General features: G+C 34.1%; 1 protein-coding gene across 2 annotated transcripts in view; it reads left to right on the plus strand.

The window, feature by feature from the left end:
- Obp73a (Odorant-binding protein 73a) overlaps window positions 1-20,461 on the plus strand; it is a 39,512-nt gene extending 19,051 nt beyond the window's left edge. Inside the window, exons 3-6 of one of the 2 annotated variants that reach the window (XM_072539565.1) lie at window positions 1,078-1,166; window positions 13,274-13,309; window positions 16,789-16,945; window positions 20,285-20,461. In XM_072539565.1, the coding sequence (XP_072395666.1) occupies window positions 1,078-1,166; window positions 13,274-13,309; window positions 16,789-16,945; window positions 20,285-20,367 (365 nt within the window). In that variant the 3' untranslated portion in view covers window positions 20,368-20,461. Of the gene's footprint in view, window positions 1-1,077; window positions 1,167-13,273; window positions 13,310-16,788; window positions 16,946-20,281 lie in introns of both variants that reach the window. The other variant, XM_072539564.1, reaches the window with a different exon arrangement.
- The last annotated feature ends 249 nt before the right edge of the window (window positions 20,462-20,710 follow it).

Here is a 20,710-nt window from a genome sequence, read left to right on the forward strand (position 1 = left end):
TTTGCAACAAAAATAGTAAAAAGGATACATATTGTCTCCACAACTATTTAATATATACGGAAACACTTTAGGAGAAAGCGCTTGAAATATGGGAAAAGAGCATCTCAATAAATGGCCGAAACATAAGCAATCACTAAACTCATTTCAGTCCCTTGCATTATTATATGAGCTTTCTTACTCGAAAGTAACATCACTTGAACGAGCTGAGATGAACTGGGTGTTGATCTCGGCACCAGCTGAATTTTGAATAAAACAGGCTCCATACTTAGATGCAGAAGGACTTATACCCCCAATCAGAATAAAAATAGATTCCCAACGGGATGAATATAGTCCCTAATTCGGGGCGAGCTTGGGATATATTAAGATAAACTTGGACTTCCAACAGGATAAACTAAGATCCTAATTAGACGGAGAAAACATGAAGTCAAATATGCGAAGAACAAAAGATACAAATATAAAGAAACAAAAGGTATAAAAAAATATCTTACCCTTAATATGGGCCTCGAAAACACACGTCCAACTTCTTTTACATCTTGAGGCACAGCGGAAAATGAAATTATATTAAAAATGTATTTTTTTATAGAAACATATTTAAGTAGACAAAGCTACCGTTACTTGGTGTTTTCTGAGTGGTCGGAATAAACGGCACATTTTTCGGTTAATTTTTTAAATGGACTAAATTGGATTTTTGAAGAAATTAGTCTAAATATTTCCAAAAAAGACGTGACATGACAGAATCGGCACATTTAGCGACAAGTCGGTCAAAAACCGATGAAGCACAGAATATTTAGGTAAGAATTACACTGGGTGATCAATATAACGGAAATTTTATTGGCTCGGCCAATAAAACGTTTTTTTGGGAACTTTTTACAAAAATTCAAGTAACGTTCAGAGTGTTTTAAATAAAATTTACCGGACTACTAAAAACTACCGGATTATTGACACGTTACACTTTTATTTACCAAAAATGTGAACATTCTTTGATGTTTAATAGAACGAGTATGTTCCATTTTCAATGCCAATTAATAAATTCAATATGTTTTAACACGATTATACATTTTAAGAATTTTATTTCAGAAGCGTTGGAGACCATAAATGTTAATGAAAATGCCCACAGTCGTGCAAAACGAGCAGCGTTTACTGATGATGAAAAAAGAATTGCTGGTGTAAGTATTTTTATATAATTTAACACCGATAATTTTTGTTATCTTTCAAATTAGCAACATTGCTGCTATGTGTTTCTTGATTTTACCCATAACCTATCGTTTTACATTAAATGATATGTAATGTTGGTCGTTTTTCCAGTTATTGTGGCTCAGTTACAAACAGTTTTTGCATGTTTGTGACATCATCATCATTACGCAAAGGAAAAGAAATATAATATCTCAGTACGGTGCAGCAAAGTTAGAAAAGGAGCAATTTAACTTGGGAAAGGATCACTACAGGAGCACTGCGACCAACTAGCATTAGAATTAGAAGACCCTGATGGTTTCTAGGGCAAAAACTAACAATAACTAGGAGGAAGCTACAGCTACATGAGGAAAAGAATGCCAAACATTAAAACGTTTAAAACAAATTGTAAAGGTTAATGCGAGTGAATAATAAAAGTAAAATGTAATGGCATGTCTCGCACAGAAAAACAAAAAACAAAATAAATATATCGATGGAAAGCAACCGTTTATAGACGACCAATGACGTATAACGACGACCAATAGTCAGAAATACGTGTATACTCGGTTGTCTTCCATCGATATAAGTATTTTTTTTGTTTTGTTTTTTTGCGGGACATGCCATTACATTTTAGTTTTATTATTCACTTGCATGAACCTTTTCTATATATATATATATATATATATATATATATATATATATATATATATATATATATATATATATATATATACACGTATAGTGCCTCTGTACATCAGCTTATACGTATTTCATCCTAAAAGGAATCGTCGGAGCGGCTATTTACAGATGCTCTGAACGTGAAAACAATCTTTCCTGTCGTAATAGAAGAAACGCTAATATGGCTTTGATATGGACGCAATAGCGACATCTAATCATAAATCTCGAAACTCGAAATCCGAAGATTTCTAATTGTCGAAACCAAATTCAGATTTTTTCTTTATTATGTGCCTTCTAAGAATTGCAAAGCAAAACAGAGGTTGATAATAAAGATTTAATTAAAGAAATGGGGAACCTAAAATTGCATTACACAACATATTTCTTCAACTAAGCAAAAATTGGTTTCTAGTACTCATAAAGAGTATACCGAAATAAAAGGAAAGATGGTTAAGATTTGATTTCACGTATAGTGCCTCTGTATATCCGCTTATACGTATTTCATCCTAAAAGGAATCTTCGGAGCGGCTATTTACAGATGCTCTGAACGTGAAAACAATCTTTCCTGTCGTAATAGAAGCAACGCTAAAATGGCTTCGATATGGACGCAATAGCGACATCTAATAATAAATCTCGAAACTCGAAATCCGAAGATTTCTAATTGTCGAAACCAAATTCAGATTTTTTCTTTATTATGTGCCTTCTAAGAATTGCAATGCAAAACAGAGGTTGATAATAAAGATTTAATTAGAGAAATGGGGAACCTAAAATTGCATTACACAACATATCTCTTTAACTTAGCAAAAATTGGTTTCTAGTACTCATAAAGAGTTTACCGAAATAAAAGGAAAGATGGTTAAGATTTGATTTCACGTATAGTGCCTCTGTATATCCGCTTATACGTATTTTATCCTAAAAGGAATCTTCGGAGGGGCTATTTACAGATGCTCTGAACTTGAAAACAATCTCTCCTGTCGTAATAGAAGCAACGCTAAAATGGCTTCTATATGGACGCAATCACGACATCTGATAATAAATCTCGAAACTCGAAATCCGAGTTAAATTAAAAAGAAGAAGTGTCCTTTTCGGATAGGAAAAAAAGTGCTGGATGCGGATGACGAATTTGAGTTTAACTTGAAAGAGGATATGGTAAGAAGAAAAGAAGAATCATTTTGCTTTATCTAACTTTGAAAATACTTTTCTAGAGTTTAAATAATATAGAACAATATTTTCGTTTTCTCTCTTTTTAAATTTATTGGAACTTAATTTCTAAATCCAAACTGGCAACAAATTATCTTTTATCTCTTATTAGCACATTAACTTTTATATCTCTAATTAAAATATTCTATACATGCAACCCAAATTATGGGCAATAAAACACCTTTATATTAATTATGTCAACAGAAGGTATACAATAAAACATTAAAAATCCTTGATTAATAAATATATTGACATCCCATGCATATATCAGTCATAATACTCGTATTTAAATAATTTATAAATTAATTACTTAAGAGAAAGTATCTGTCTGTAGCTATAGGGGACATTTCTATTTTGATTTTAAGTATCACTAAATATTGGTTAACAGTAACAATAAAACTGCAAAAAATATTCAGGCATGAATAAAAACGATAAAAAGTAATATAAATAGGTATATAGGTAAATAGGTATATATCCTAAAATTCTTTATAAAGTGCCATGCTCTCATCGAACGCTGTCACAAGTAGGGTAGTTGGGGGCAAACACACGCAGTTTCGTTGTCTCCTGTCGTTTTCAGAAATTATTTACAGTTTAGAACGTTTCCAATGTTATTAAGGAAGAAAAAGTTTTTAAAAATCTTCATTTGGGTACGCTTGCCCTCACAAATGGGATAGTAGTGCCCAAGTGCGTATTGCCCCAAAACTAAAATGTATAAAACCCCAAATAAAAGAGATGGTAGGTGTTTAAAAACCAATATTTATTGAAAAAAAAAATCGGTTGCCTGTAAAGTCGGTTTTACGGGCGAAAATTTTACGTGACAACGTCTTTTTCTCGTTAGAATATTTATTGATATGAATATTATTAAATTGCACAATAGGAACAAGGAATTGAATGAAAATAAGAATCGCACAAATTTTAACTATAGAAATATATTTTGTTTACTAAAACATTGTACATGTAAACTTAAACTTAACTAATTTCTATTTGAGTGATTTTGTTGAGGATAGGACGATGATCGCACAAGCACGGAAGCACGCACCGATTCAACGCGCCTAATTCTCTAGTGCTGCGCGCGCAGCGGACCGATCATGTTTGAGTGGGAGAGAGACGCAAGGCATTCGCCGGTCCGGCGGGCCTCTCTCTCGTTCGGTGACTCACTGTAACAGACGTGAGCGGGCGTTACACTTTTTCATGAATGACTCCGAGCCACAACCTAATTTAAGACGTTGTCACGTCAAAAAAACGTAAAATACAAAACGTTAATCTAAAAGAGAACTGTATTTGGCTAGGTCGTCAGAGAATCCTAATGAATTTGAAAATCTGAAAGAGCTGGTTTTTATTGGCTTTGAAAGCTTTAAAACAATATCGTCCTTTCGAAAAAAGGCATCTTCCGTTGTCTCACGAAAACGAAATATTGTGAGCAGTCGCTTAAAAAATACGTCTTCATACCATTGTCATTTACTTAGTAGACTTTGGCGACAAATAAGCTGTATGATTTTTTTCCAAAAACCACTACCACTACCACAAAGTCATCAGGTGAAATATTTGGTACAACATTAACGTTTTCTACTCATCTACAACATCAATACTATCTTGATAGGAGAGTGCTACTGAATCATTAGATGATGATTCATTGAAAACTTTCCTTTTGGTAACACGAAATTTAGCACTTTGAGATTTGATCTTTTGATTCTTCAGTAATGCTTTCCTCTCCTTCTCTTTTTCTGTTTCCTTCTTTTCTTCTTGTTCTTCTAAAAGTCACTTCTTATTAGGTGTCGATATTAGCAGGGTAGATTTCCTGGTTCGTTTCCTTTTTATCTTAATTTTTGGGAAGGGAATAATGTCTAAAGGTGCAATTACTGACTTTTGGATGATGGCTGGGGCCCTTTCGTGTCAGTAACAGTTTCTTTTTTTAATATTTAAAGGACCAGGTACAGAAATTCTGACTTCCGATTTTGATGGCGGCTGGGGCTCTATCGCATCAGTAACAAGTTTTTCTTCTTCTTGCTGAAACTGAATAAAAACATGACCTTCATCGTCTGAATCTTCACCTAAATCTTGCTCTGTTACGTCCGCTGGCATAAAATCTACGCCCGGAAAAGTATTTTTATCTAGTGAGTAGACTCTTGTAGACCGAAAAACCTCTCTTGCTATATCTACAGTACTAGTTTTTGCAAATGCTGTGGAAAAGAGACTGTAACGATAAGATTACGTTATCGTTACTGAGAAATTTAAAATAACTTAATTCTGCCTGTAAGGTATGCAACCAACTATACATGTAATCTTATTATCAATTGTTTATCAATTGGTCAAACTGCTTACCTGCCGCTTCCGCTTAACTTGGAACTGACGGAAGCCGACGATTTTAAAAGTGTAAGAGCTCACTTTATATCCAACCTTCGAACGGGTCAGAAGAGTGATCCTTCAACGACCAACCCCACGTGGCTCAAGTTATCAGAAAAGAAATTTTAAGTTATTCAGAGGTGATATTAAGTTAAAGAAGGCGTTTTTTTTTATATTAGAAGTTTTGGAAAAAGAAGATTTTGGTTCAACTGTTGAAATATTGTTGCGTTTGGGTGAGTTTCATTTTAATTAAAGTACATCATTTTTTTTTAACCATTATTAGTTTCATATTAAAATCATTTATTCAATAATTTTACCTTAATTATATCAGTCAAATCACGTTCAGAATTCTTTCTGTTAGAAATTCTCCTAAGTACACGTTCTCATCAATATCCAAGCAATTCGGTAATGTAAGGAGATCCTTCATTACTATTTGCCTATAATGTATTCGTGATAAGTCAAATTTTAGTTCTTCAGTGAAATATTCTTAGTAAAATCTCAACATTTTTTTTAAATACATAGTTTTCGATTAATTTTCCAAGGTCACAAAAAGTGTACGAAACCTTCACTAATTATCATCTTCGGACTAGTTTTTCTTGTCCTAACCGCCTTTTTGTTTATCAACTCTGAATAAAGCTAATGAGAGCTTCTTCGATTTTATTTTAGTCGTTGGAGGAAGAAGGAATATAAAGTCAATACAATAAAGATTATTTTGGATTTGGGGTAATAGCTTTCAGTTGAGTTTAGTTTGGAGTTTTTTTGGTTTTTCCCGGATTGGAGTAGCGGTTCAGTTTGGTGCTAGAACAGTGGGCTTACAGCTTTCACCCGAACGAGTCCCGTCGGCGTAAGGCGTCCGGAAGAAGAACCTTCTCGGCTTGAGAGTAGACAGGTTCTTTTTTTTTACTGTTTTGTAATATCTTAAAAATACCTTAAGTTAAGTTACTTAAATATTATTTAAACTTTAGTGAGTGAACGAACCAAAACTTAAAAATAATTCTAGTCAATTTTCATAATTCATAATTGCGTATCATTATTTATATTACATTCAATTTTTTCTTAACATCATTTGCTTATTTTTTTTTGTCATTAAATATTTTAAATATATATATGTATTAGTAATAACAGGGTAGGAGTGGATTTTAATACACTTTGTAAGGTCATTTGTGCACAAAGGTCCATTTTGTATTTTTACAGCCCTACTGGTAACGTCACTGATTCATCTTGGATCTGTTCCTTTCTGAACGGACCAATTGAAATATATCTACAGATTATCTGATTGGAATCAACTTAGAAATTGTCAAACTGATACATTGTGTTAAATATAGGGAGGGGTAATAATTGTTTGAATATATAAATAGGTTGGTTGTCAGTAAATTTTGTTTTAATTAATGAATAAAACTTCATAATAAAGTTCCTACTTTTCTAGCATATTAGAGGGTGTAAATATATTGTAAATAGGGATCAATAGGTTTTTTGTATGATAGGGTATTTAAGTTAAATTGTACATTACGGTTTACAGGTTTTTCTATTTTATTGTTATTAAATTGGGTTATAAGTAATAATCTGTTTTATTAAACAACCTTTTTTTAATAAAGTTATATCTAGTTACAGAAAACATAGTTAGCAGCAGCAATAAAGTCACTAGGTGAAGTGTTTGTTAGACTAAGAGTCCAATAAACATCTTCCCTGGCGCCCAAATCATTCTTCTCTCATATATTCCTGTTGTCAGTACTTACCCTTAGTTCGTTTTGGTTATTCTTATATTTTCTTAGGTAATATACATCTTTCCTATTCTTTACTGTTTTCTCAGGGCATGCAAATAGGCCTAACCCTACCTTGAGTATCAACTGGCCAGTCTCAAGCATACCCAGCTAGCCGAACTGCATTCAGTTTCAACTCTTATTTTAATTTAGTTTCAAACTTATCTTCACACTACTCTACAGATCTTATAACATCAGGGACATAGTCCCAAGGGATCTGCCTACTATATTCGTTACAGTAGCGCCCAAAGTGGAGCAACATAATTTTGTTACAAGACCAGCCACATGGTAAATGAAGAGAACCTGTCCTGGATGGGAACTGATCCAGCTGTCAGCGACGCTCTCATAATAAGCTTTTATTGATTTGAAAAATGCCCGATCGAGTGGCTGGGCCTTATGGATGCTATGTGGTGGAAGACTTAATAAATGGATGAAATTATCTTTTGCAAATGTTAGTACTGCTTGAAGACTTGTGCGCGATACATGATAATCTAGAATCAGAAGAACGGGATTCTCCTCTGTTGAACTTTTGGTATGTTTCTAAAAATGCTTCAGGTACTTGATAAACGTGGGAGGGTTCATGTAACTAATATCAGTAACAGTCATGTCGCAAGCAGAATTTGATTAGAAGAAGATTCGTCCGTTTTAGAGCAAATAAGAAAAATGAGGGGACATGGTGACCAGTTGCACTCATACAGCAAATAGCCGTAATTGTTTGTCCTTGCCCGTTTCATCGACGTTATAGATATGGTTGGGAGGTAACTTATACTGTTTTATAGTGTTCTCCAAAATTTCAAAATACGGAGCTAGTTGCACTCTATTGAACCCCATGGTTCTAACAATATTTGTTTTTCGTTGAACTCGTAAAGATAGCCGGTTCCTTTTTATGAAAGATCTAATGAAGTCCCGATCAGCCAACTGATTTATAGGTGGAAATGGATTCTCAATACGGTTTTTACACAGTAAGAGTAAATTAAAAAAAGCAGTGACTTCAGCGTCATTCCATAAAATCGTTTGTCGAGTTCTTTGCAATGCTGAACTATTTCGTTGTCTTGGATCTTGGTTAGAACTACTTTAAATCTACCTAGACTGGAGACCATTTCCTTTCTTCAACCTTTGAAGTAGTGTCGCTTCATGAAATCCCACAGCTTTTGCTGCCTGGCGTATAGAAACGCCATTATTAATAAGTTCACGAGCTTCGCACAAAATAACAGAAACCAAGATTTAGATGAATTGAATATTTAATTCCGAAATTAGTAGAAACAATATTCATTTATGATAATGGGGAAATACGCGTAACTCTCGCGTATTTTTGTTCCATTCGGCAACACTGTCAAAATCATATGTTGAGATTTTAAGAACCTTATGTCACTTAAGAACACAATGTCACTTATACACGGTGAAACTATAATAGATTAAGAAGTTAAGAATAATGTGAGATTACAAATTAAAGGGTTAATTTGTGATTGAACATAACCTCAATCGAAAACTCCTAACACATTAAAAACCCACAAGCAAGCCAAGAAAACACCCGAATAAACTAATTCAACGAAAAATGCCAATTTGATTTTATTACAAATTAATTTTGTTATGCTAATATTATAGTGTAATAGTAAAAAATATTGTTTACCTAATAGTTTGTAAACAACGCCTTTAAGGTTGATTCAAACACATCAGTCACGTCTCGTCACAGTCCCGGCGCCGAACCGAACAATCCGTCATACAAAATATTCTTTAATAGAAATATGCCGCTGGCATTCACATTGATCAGTTGACGAACAGTTTCCCAGCAGTCAGGTTTCGACACGTCTATCGTCCGGCCGATTTTATAATCTCAGCGACGATTTTTTTGGTTTTGCCGGGAACATGACGGGCGGTACAAGTGAACAAAATAAAATTATTGACGAACAATTAATAGAATCTGTGAGAAAATATACTGTATTATATTATTTGTCGCATGTAAAATACATGGACATTAATTTAAAAAATAGGAAAAAGGAAAAGAAAGAAAAGAAAAACAGAAAAGCAATTTTTCGACATCCTAAAATATTGATGAAATTTTACATCATCATGAAGCAGTTCTTTATACAGTGTCACGTATTCTCCTTCGGTATCCCTTTTTTTCTATGCGTCACGGATCCATTTCCGTCTTTTTGCTTGGTTTGCTTCCGTTTCTTCTTCTTCTTCGTCCAAACATATAGCAATTATTTCTAATTCTTCATCCGAGAAACTTTCCATCTTTTCAACAGATTGTTCGCCGAAGACTGATGCATTTCGTGTGTGTGCGAATAGACGACCGAATAGTTCTGTGACCAGACGGGAACGGTTCGGCGCCGGGACTGTGACGGGACTGATGTGTTTGAATTGACCTTTAATCAGCTTTAAACTTGGAACTACATATTATATGACACACTGTTGCCAAACGTTTGTAACTAAAATCGGTTCAAACTGGACATTAGCGCCAAATTTAAATGAGGTGCGTTCTTTTGTAAGTGCGTGTTTTTACCCCCAACTACCCTACTATTTAAAATATATTTCTTTTTTAAAGATTGTTCTACATACACAATGCTATTAATGAATATTTTTTATGAATGAATGAAAAAGAAAAGTAATATTTTAAAAGGGTGTAAAGTATTTAATTCCTAGCTGAGAGCTTACGGATTACAAAGCCATCCTAAAGGCCTTATGACACTATGCATTTTCTTGCATCATTTCTTATATCGTTTCTGATATAACAAAAAAATGTTTAGTGTCATACAAGCGTATAAGTTCTTATATCAGAAACGATACAAGAATTTGTGTCCGCTGCAGTTTCTTGTACAAGAAATGCGCCAATTTGTGCGCAGAGCCGCAAAAGCAAAAACGTAAAACTTCTGTCAATGGTGGCTGGAGGCTGGAGAAGAACTTTGACTTTGATATACAAGCAGACATTAGAGAAAAGTGCCCACCAACAATAACCAAGATTAGAACAGCAGTAACCAAATTGAAAAACAGTAAATCACAGGGATTGGATCAAATAGCATCGGAACTACTGAAAGTAGGAGGAGATGTATTACTGAAAACAATACATACTACTACTACTAAGGATTTCCACAGTTTTCACTGTCTTCCTTCACTCAACCGTTTTCTCCAATTTTCCCTGTCATTCCAGTCTCCATCTCGCAGGGTTCTTTTCTCCATAGCCTCGTCGATTTCATCTCTGAATGACCTTCGGGGTCTTCCTCTCTTTCTTCTTCCAATCGGGCTCCATTCTGTGATTTTGTTTATCCAGCGTCCTCTGTCCGCTCTTCTGACGTGGCCGTACCAGGATAGTCTCTTCTCCTCTATATAGTCGATTATGTCTGATTGCACTCCCATTCTCCGCTTAATCTCTGCGTTTTCAATTCTGTCTCTTTTTGTAAGTCTACAGCTTCTCCTCAGGAACTCCATTTCTACTGCTCTTATTTTACCTCTATTTCTCTTGTTTATTGTCCAGTTTTCGGACCCATATGTCAGGATACTTCTTGTCAGGGTGTTATATATTCTCTTTTTTGTCTTTATCGTAATGTTCTTATCCCACAACACTGAGTTTAGTTGTCTTATACAGTTTCTTGTTTGTCTCAGTCTGTTGTTTATATCTTCTTCTGTTGTTCCCTGGTTCGATATTATGGTTCCTAAATACTTGAATTTATCTGTTCCATTTATTTGTCTTCCCTCGTCTATCTCTAGGTTTCTCATATCCTTGTTTTCTGTTGTTAGGTATTCGGTTTTCTCTAAGTTTATTTCCATTCCGTTGTTTTTATATTCTTCTTCTAGTTTTCTGAGCATAAAGCTGAGATCTTCTTCATCTTGTGCGATGACTACTTGATCGTCGGCAAAACTTAAGGTGTATAGGTATTCGTCTCTTACTGGTATGCCCATTCCTTCGCACTTTCTCCTCCATGGTTTGAGTGTCTTTTCCAAGAATATTTTAAACAGAGTAGGGGACGTAGCACAGCCTTGTAGAAGTCCTTTTGTCGTCTTAAATGGATTGTAGGCTTTATTTCCACATTTAATAGCTACTTTGTTTTCTTTGTATAGTGCTTTGACTGCTTTTATTAGTGTTTGTTGGATTCCGAGATCATTCATTGCTTCCCACAATTAGACTCTAGGTATTGAGTCATATGCTTTCTTTAGATCAACAAAGGCCAGATGGACCGGTCTACCTTTTGCCATTTTCTTCTCTATCAGTTGTTCTAATGTGTACGTATGATCTAGGCATGATTTTCCCACTGTGAACCCTGCTTGGTCTTCTCCAATTTGTCCTATTATTTCAGTTTCTAGTTTTTCTTTAATAATTTTCCCGTAAAGTCTACCTACCGACGATATTATACTAATTCCTCTATAGTTTTCACATTTTTTCCTGTTTCCTTTCTTATGTATGGATGTGATGTATGCTTGTGTCCATTCCGCAGGTATTTCTTCTCCATTTAGTCCTCTTTCGAACATTCTATGTAGCATGCGGAATAACTTTTCCGTTCCGTTTAAAAAAAAAAAAAACAATACATAACCGCTTTAAAAATTCGTGATGAGTTTAAAGATTATTTTATATCTCCAAATAAGAGAGCAGAATTTCAAGAGCATGCCATTCAAACACATAATTTGTAAAAAAAACAAATAAATTATTACAACCAAATTATTTATTATTTCTGTCTTCCATTACAGCCTGTTGAATAGGTTCAAAAATTGTGTTTTCCAATTTAGTTTTAATATTGGGAGATTTTATCTTTCTTTTTTGAACCACAGTCTTTTAAAAAATAATCAGTAGCATCTGGCTTGGGGTCCTCCAGGTACTGCAGTTCTATTTTTATATGTGTCGAAATTTCGACCAATCATGTGCCGAATCACATACAATTTCCGGTAAAAGAACTTGCATAGTGTCATACAGAGCACAAATGTACGTGCAAGAAACGATACAAGAAAACATAAATAACTTTATATATCAGAAACGATATAAGAAATGATACAAGAAAATGCATAGTGTCATACGGCCTTTAGAGCTATGCTACAATAAAATAAAAAAATTAATTTAACTAATTTAAGTGTTACAATGGTTACGTTTCCTTGCGTCAAAAATTTGAAAGGTACCACTAATTTCCCAATGGTAAAAAAATATCAAATTTCTTAAAAAGTTAAAAATACTTCGAAAGTCTTCAAAAAAACATCTAAAAGACAACACATATTTGCTCTTTTTAATGTAAATACGAACTTAAGTTCTTTATTTAATCTCATCCCAATGGGATTTTGGCTAGTTAAGTTGACGTCTTGTGGAATGCAATTATTAGATTCCTCATGTCAGTTCATTTATCGTATGTTTGCTTTTTAAATTGTAGAGAGCATAATATTTGGCATATTCCTGAATTGATTTCGAACGAAGTTCTATTAATTTTTTTATTTATGTCGCTGTAGCGTCTGGTCTGGGGCACATTATTTTCAAAATAATTGCTCATAAGACAGAAAGATTTTGACGGATCGATAATGCAAAACATATTTTTATAAAATATTGAATCACATACAGGGTGTCCTATTTGAAAAAAAGAAATTGGGCGAAAATTTAGGATGCCGGTTTTATGTCAATTGTGACAACACCCTGTATAATGAAAAATACTGCAAACTTTACACTGCAAACAATAATGCTGTGTGTGGTTAATAAGTTCATAAGAAATTTAAACTTTTATTCAAATTACATTAGAGGATATTGGACTTTATATACATGGTAAAAAAGTGTCATTTTCATATAAAAACCATTATTAAAAATGGTTCACAATACGTATAGGGGAGTATTAAAAAAATTTTTTGGAATAACGTGAATATTTCAAAAATTAAAAATTATAAAATATACAGGGTGCCCCATAAAAAAAAAACGAAGTTATAAGCAAATTCTGGTATAACCGGCAGTAACAAATAGATGAAAATAGTTTCATTGAATTGGTCACTCTTCAAACCCCCTTCATTCCAACTTTCATGTTTCAGTTGCTTTTAGTTCTCGAGATATTTCTAATTGATCCGTTTATCTCCGCACCCTGTATACAAAATATCAATCGTAAAACAATTTTTAGTTTTTACTATTACCAGTTAATATTTATTATGAATTTCTTTTGTTTCAGTGTTTACTACAATGTGTATACAGAAAGATGAAAGCGGTAAGTAAAATATCTTGGGAACATCCTAATCTTAAATAGAAATATTTTTAACGTTACTCAACATCTAGGCGTGACCGATCTAATCCCAAGCGTTATTCGTTTTTATTTTAATCAGCTAAGTCTAGGGGTTTAGTTTTGTATACAATATTTTTGACATATTCCCATAAAAAGTCTAATTGCGTCAAATCAGTAGATCGTGTTGGTCATTTCATCGATCCTCGCCACCCTATCCACCGATTTGGAAATATGAGGTTGAGGCACTGCCGAACATTGAGTTGGTAATGCGGTAGTACTCTATATTGTTGAAAGTATATCAAATTCGCTGAAACTTGTGAGTTTGCTTGATCATGATATAAGTTTGTCAAAGTTGATGACATTACTGATTGATAGAGTTTAGTTGACGATGGAGTTACCACTATAAATAATATGATGGTGGTGAACTTTTGATCGTGAATTGATTGTGAAAAGTAATAGATTTGGGTACCTAAGGTTGGTATTACAGAGTAATGGAGAAATATATGAATCTGAAATAGAATGAAGTAGAAGGAAGTGAATGGTGTATTTTGGAATAGAAATATTCCAGTGAAACTAAAGGAAAAATTCTATAAAATTTTCATAAGACCAAATACAATGTACAAAACTAAATGTTAGGCAGATAAAAAGAAAAAGGAACAACGAATGCATGTGGCGGAAATTAAAATACTTAGATGTATGAGTGGAGTGACAAAGATAAAATAGTAGATAAAGATAAAATTAGGAATGAGTATATTAGGGGAAGTCTAGGGGTGACACCAGTTGTTGCCAAGATGAAAGAATATAGGTTAAGATACTTCGTACATGTTCAACGTCAAGGCGTCAATCACCGAATAGCAGTAATTACTGATTTGCACGTTCTTTAAAGGAGTAGGAGAGAAAAATCAGAAGACGGAGCACTGGGAGGAGACAAATTGGAATAAAGGCAAATAAAATGATGATCCATACTAATACAATCATTCCTGGTTTTCATTATCCAAATTATCTATTCTAAATAATTAATAACCTTCAGTCAAGAAGAACGAATCACAGAAATAGTGGCGCAGTACGAATTTGGCAGAATTTACAACAACGAAATAATGCAAGCAACATTTCAATAAACAGATTGGTAGAAATAAACGTAAGATTTGTTCTACAAATCAGGATGGCGATCTTACTACCATTTAGAGCGTACTAAGTAATGTAATTAATTCCAATTCGAAGGATCACCCACTAACGTGGGAAATAAGAACCGAAGTATTAAATAATAAGTAATTTAATAATTAACTTCGTTACTACAACTAAGTTAAGATTGAGCAAAAGTTTTAGCGCAACATTTTTATATCTAAACCGCCAATCACTGTCCAATTTACATGAGTCCGAGAAACACCACACGAGAGCACTGTTAAAGTTTAAATATGTCACTTATAAATTGTCACATTAACCAAGGATGTTTTCTTCAGTATTAATATACTTGATTAATAATGAGCGTTTGTGAAACATGTAGCCTTTAAACTATCAACTGACACTGACTAATATACGAGAGTTGAAAACCCTAACCAAGACGGGATCAGCTAAGCTGAGATACAATGTTACACTGACTACGTGACTAGTTTCACATTATCACTACCTCCATATCAGTAGTCAGGGGAAATTTCTTCGAAAGACTATCAGACTCTAGAATTTCTTCTTCTTAGGTTGCCTGTCCGTTTCGAACGTTGGCGATCATTCTGGCTATGATGACTTTATTCGTTGCTATACGAAATAGCTGTGTTGAGGTCTTTCTATACCATGCTCTCAGGTTAGCAAGCCAGGATATTCTTCTTCGTCCTGGGGCCCCTTTTCCTTCAATTTTACCTTGCAAAATGCATTGAAGTAGCTCGTGTCTGCCTTGATTTCTCATTATATGTCCCAAGTACTGCAGCTTACAGCTCTTCACGATGTTGACCAAATACGCAGTTGTGTTCATCCTTCGCAATACTTCTTCATTGGTGACTTTGTCTTTCCATGGTATCTTCAGGATCCTTCTGTATGACCTAGCTCAAAAGCCTGAAGTTTTGATAGAGTTTCCGCCGTCAATGTCCACGTTTCTACTTCGCACAGAAGCACTGAGTACATATAACATTTAAGGAGCCTTATTTTTGTTTCTAGGGTGAGGTCATGGCTCTTGAACACAGAACTTATAGTCAAGAATGCACTTGTTGCCTTTACGATGAGACCTCTTGGGTATTGTCCCACGACTCATTGATGATAGTTCCCAAATAGTTGTACTGTGAGATATGTTCAATTCTCATTTGGTTCAAATACAGATTTGCTTCAGTTATGTTTTCCTTGCTGATGATCATTACCAACCTTGCTTGGTTTTGCTGATGTTTATATCCAGTCTATATTTTCTACTTGTTTCCGTTATTTTGTTCATTAAGTTTTGCAGCCCTTCTATGGTATTGGTAAACACTATTGTATCATCTGCATACCGCAGGTTATTGAGCTTGACTCCATTTATTAAGATGCCTTCATCAATATCTTTTAGAGCCTCTTTAAAAATGTGCTCCAAGTACAGATTGAATATCAGTGGTGAAATTATGCACCTCTGTCTCACTCCCCTTAAGATTTTGACCTGATCTGTATATTCTCTATTATTTTTAAGTCTTTTTCGTCAATTCCTGTCCTCTTCAGCACTTTCATCATTTGTTCATGCCTGACTCTATCGAAAGCCTTCTTGTAGTCAATCAGGCATGCAAAAACATTACAGCTGACATCTCTATATTTCTGAAACAAAACCTGCACGCTAAATAAAGCTTCCCTTGTACCAACGGCGTTCACAAATCCAAACTGATTGGGCGCAATTTGTTCCTCGCATTTCCGGTAAATTCTTTTGTGGATGACTTTTAAAAACAGCTTCAGCAGATGGCTCATTAGCCCTATGGTCCTATAATCTTCACAAACTTTTGCTCCTGGTTTTTTGGGCAATGGTACGAACTCCGATTTGAGCCACTCTACTGGTATTTTTCCTGCCTTGTATATTTTATTTAATATTTTAGTTATTATTTTTATTTGTTCTGCATCTAATAGCTTCAATAGTTCTGCAGGAATTTCATCAAGTCCCGGTGCTTTTCCATCCTTCATTTGTCTGACGGCTTCCGTTATTTCTTCTGGTAGGATTTCGGGACCTGAATTTTCTTTAATGGTGGGCTCTTGTATTGTTTTAAGGTCATAGAAAAACTTCTCCAAGTATTCTTCCCATACTCATAGAATTATCTATGGGTATATGCAACAGAAAAAAGGAGCACTAATAATTCTAAATATAGTAGTACCCCCTTTTGAAAGTTGGGATTCTCTCTAAATAGAAAGCTTGGTTTTTTTGCAAAAAGTCATACCATCCTTAAATTGTTCACAAAATATTCGGTTGATATAGTTACACTGCAAAATATTACTATTTAGTACGTACCTATTTAAATTGTTTTTAGGTTAACGAAATTGGCTTTCCAACTGAGTCTGGCTTAATATCTCTATATACTAGCGGAATTCCACACAAAGAATACATTAAAGCTACAGTTGAAGCCGTTACGTTATGTCTCAGAGATGCCAAGAAAAAATATTTGGTTAATAAGAAGTCATTAGAAGGTAAGAACCAATTTCTTAATAAGTATAATAAAGACTACTTGCAGATTTTAATGTTTATTAAAAAAAGGAATCACGATAACCTTCAGTCTGATAAAAACGGTAAATTATATTTTATTTGAACTGTTTACCGTAATTTCTGAAGTCTGTCCAAGTTGCTTTCTCTTCAGCAGGTGTAGCTGGAAATTCTTGTGAATTATTTGAATCTGAGTTTATTAACATATTTGCTTTAAACTCGTTTAAAATCCACTAGGGGAAGATGGACTACTTAAGACAAAACTGTTATAGACTGTTGGCTATAGCTTTTACGAATTTGAAACTTATTATATGGACATTTAGTTCATTCAGTTAACCAATTCTTCTTCTTCAGTGCCTTATCCGGTCCGGATGTTGGCGATCATCAAGGCTATCATGGTTTTGTTGACTGCTCTGCGAAACAGCTCCGCTGAGGTCATCCCAAACCATTGTCGGAGATTTTTCAACCACGAGATACGACGGCGTCCCGGTCCTCTTCTGCCAAATACTTTACCCTGCATAACGAGTTGAAGAATTCGATATTTTTCTTCGTTCCGCATCACGTGGCCGAAGTACTCAAGCTTACGTTGTTTAATTAAATTAAGCACTTCTTTTTCTTTTGTCATACGCTGTAGGACCTCAACGTTGGTGAGATGGTCCACATAAGATATTTTTAGTATCCTTCTGTATATCCACTTCTCGAAGGCTTCGATTCGTTTTTCAGTAGCTTGCGTCAGTGTCCAGGCTTCAACTCCATATAGTAACACTGGAAGAACGTAGCACCTCACTATCCGCATCTTGGTTCCCAAACTGAGATCACTTCAGCACAGCAAGGATCTCAACTTAATAAATGTAGACCGTGCCATTTCAATTCTGGATCTAATCTCTTGAACGTAGTCCCATTGTACGTTGAGGGTAGTTCCGAGGTAAGTGAATCTGTCGACTCTCTGGATCTCTTCGCTACCTGCCATTAGTGCCCCGGGATCTAAATTTGTACGGCTGACAACCATGAATTTAGTTTTCTTAATATTGAGGTTCAGTCCGTATGTTACGCTCACAGTTCGCACTCGGTCTAGTAAGGCCTGCAGATCGTTTAGGCTGGTTGCTAGTACCACAGTGTCATCGGCGTAGCGGATATTATTGATGTATTCACCGTTCACTCGGATTCCCATGTCTAGGTTTGTGAGATCTTCATTAAAAATCTCCTCAGAGTATATATTGAAAAGAGTCGGCGATAGCACACATCCTTGCCTTACTCCTCGCATGATCTTCACTTGGTCGGTCAGCTGGTCTTCGACCTTGACCTTGTTAACCAATTACTGCTTCAAAAATATTATAAAATAATTACAAATATTTTCGATTAATCAGGTAATATATGACTGTGCATAAATGAATAAAACCAGTCTTTTCCATACATTTTCGTTGCCATTTTAGATGGATGTTTAATTTTGTTTTGCCCTGCATATTCAAAAACCATTTGACGTATGGTACGGGACGTAAGGTCAAAAAACGCCTTCGACAGTTCTAAAATTCTAGATACAAATTCGGATTCCTCTTCCTTGGTAAAGGCAGCTTTTCGTCCTAGTGTAATATTTTTGGCCCCGAAACGACCTTTTAATCGGTCTTGCAATGTTTCATAAGGAATGTTGTAGAACTTGGATGCTCCTCTAATCGAAAGTATTTTGTCAGTTATATCGCTGAGGGCTGTTTCCATCGCCTCTTCGCCCCATGAGGACCGTGTTGTTTTTCTGTGATATGTTCGTGGCATCTGAAATAAATAATAATATCAACTGAGGCCTATCAAAATTATAGTACCTAATATCGACCACGTTGGGGTAAAATCGACCACTATGGTCGATTTTATCCGAAAGTATGCTCATTGTTGACATGAACTTTTTTTAGAAAACATTTAACTTGAAATTATATTATGATTTTGTGATATCTGTATTCTAGAAATATGTTTTCATGCATTGAGAATACTAAAATGCTGACTTCAGCTAATAAAGGAGCCCTTACCTTAAAATACTTATAAAATTTTTTTTATAAGATTGCATAATCTTATAAAAATCTTCCACAAAATACATATTTACTAGACATTAAGTGCCTATGGCATATGAAAAACGACTACGTGGCCAGTGCACAACCCATGATACTATGATTAAGAAGATAAGATATTGCGCATAAGTCGTGACGTAATTGGAGAGTTGCACGTTCGTAATGTCAGTTTTTTGTATGTGTCAATAAATAATCTTTAATAAATAGTTGGGAGATATCCTTTTGTATACGATTATTGTAATTATTAAACCTTTATTTAATATTATTATTTTGCTAATTGAATAATTTCATCACAGAATGCATAAAAATTCCATTTAACTTTAACAAGAATTCAAATTCTACTCTCCAATGACGGCATGCGCGAACACGACCGATTTTGTGCTACGGGAAGATCCTATCGTATATCATAGCACCGAAGTTGGACCGAGTTGTTCGGTGGTCATAGTATCATGGCACAACCTGTTGTTGATGCGTTCAACATGTGAGCATTCATTTTGCTCTGCGATACTGCGATGTCAATTAGATGAAAGTTGAGAGTGATCGATATTACTCTGCGGTCACCGAACAACTGCGGTCGATATTCCCCCACCTTCCTCTACTTAGCAATTCTCGAAAATAATTCCTATTAGTTCTTTGTATGTCCCCAAGTACTATGTAATTGCAAAGATAAAAAATCTTTGTTAAAGGAAATTTCATTTATTGTTTAAGTAAACAATACAATATTTTGCAGTTCCAAATAAAAAAAATTCTTCTCAATTTATCGCCACTGCATAGATGTTTCCATTGTTTACACGTTAAAATATTTCATGGAACATCTCGCTCCAGCATTTAAAACTAGCTGTATTTACTAATTATTACCGTTGATTGAATAACCCAAATTCAATCAACGTTATTACTAATATCTTAATAAAAAACTTTTACTCCAACAAATATAGTTAAAATCTTAACCCAATATATTAGAAGTTTCACAAAACTGAATTTTAAAATGTATATAATAGCAAAGGAGGCTAACTACTTGTTACGACCTTTTCATTTATTGTTTTTAATTTAAATATTTACAACTAATGTATAAGTTGCATCAATTTAATAGAAATTGCACAAATGCTTTGTCCTAAAATACAAAAAATCTGTGACAAATGCCTTAACAGTTATGCAATTTCAACATTTCTTTGTGTAATAACTCATTAAGGTAATTAATTACTGTTTCACAATATTTGATATATATATTGTTAAGTCAATATCAACTTCTATATTCAGTATTGTTTTTAGAAGATGGCAAGACATGCGACGTTGCATATGAAGTGTTCGATTGTGTGTCGGATGAAATTGGGAAATACTGCGGACAGACGCCGTAACATTGTGGAGCCAGTAAATTTATGTTGTTAAGAATTAGTTACCATGTAAATTATTTAATTTATCTTGTAAATGTAATAAACACTTTTTTGTGTATTTTTACTTTTTTTACTTTAGATTACTTTAGAGATACGCACCATCTTGTTATATTCAAGTGACAACCGTCTTATTCAGAGTATATTTCAGATAACAAGTTTTTACTGAGATATTTTTTTTAATATATATATATATATATATATATATATATATATATATATATATATATATATATATATATATATATATATATATATATATATATATATATATATATATCATTTATATTATCATATATTATCACTTTTA

Source organism: Diabrotica undecimpunctata, chromosome 7 (genome assembly GCF_040954645.1).
Source record: "Diabrotica undecimpunctata isolate CICGRU chromosome 7, icDiaUnde3, whole genome shotgun sequence".
Classification (NCBI taxonomy): domain Eukaryota; kingdom Metazoa; phylum Arthropoda; class Insecta; order Coleoptera; family Chrysomelidae; genus Diabrotica; species Diabrotica undecimpunctata.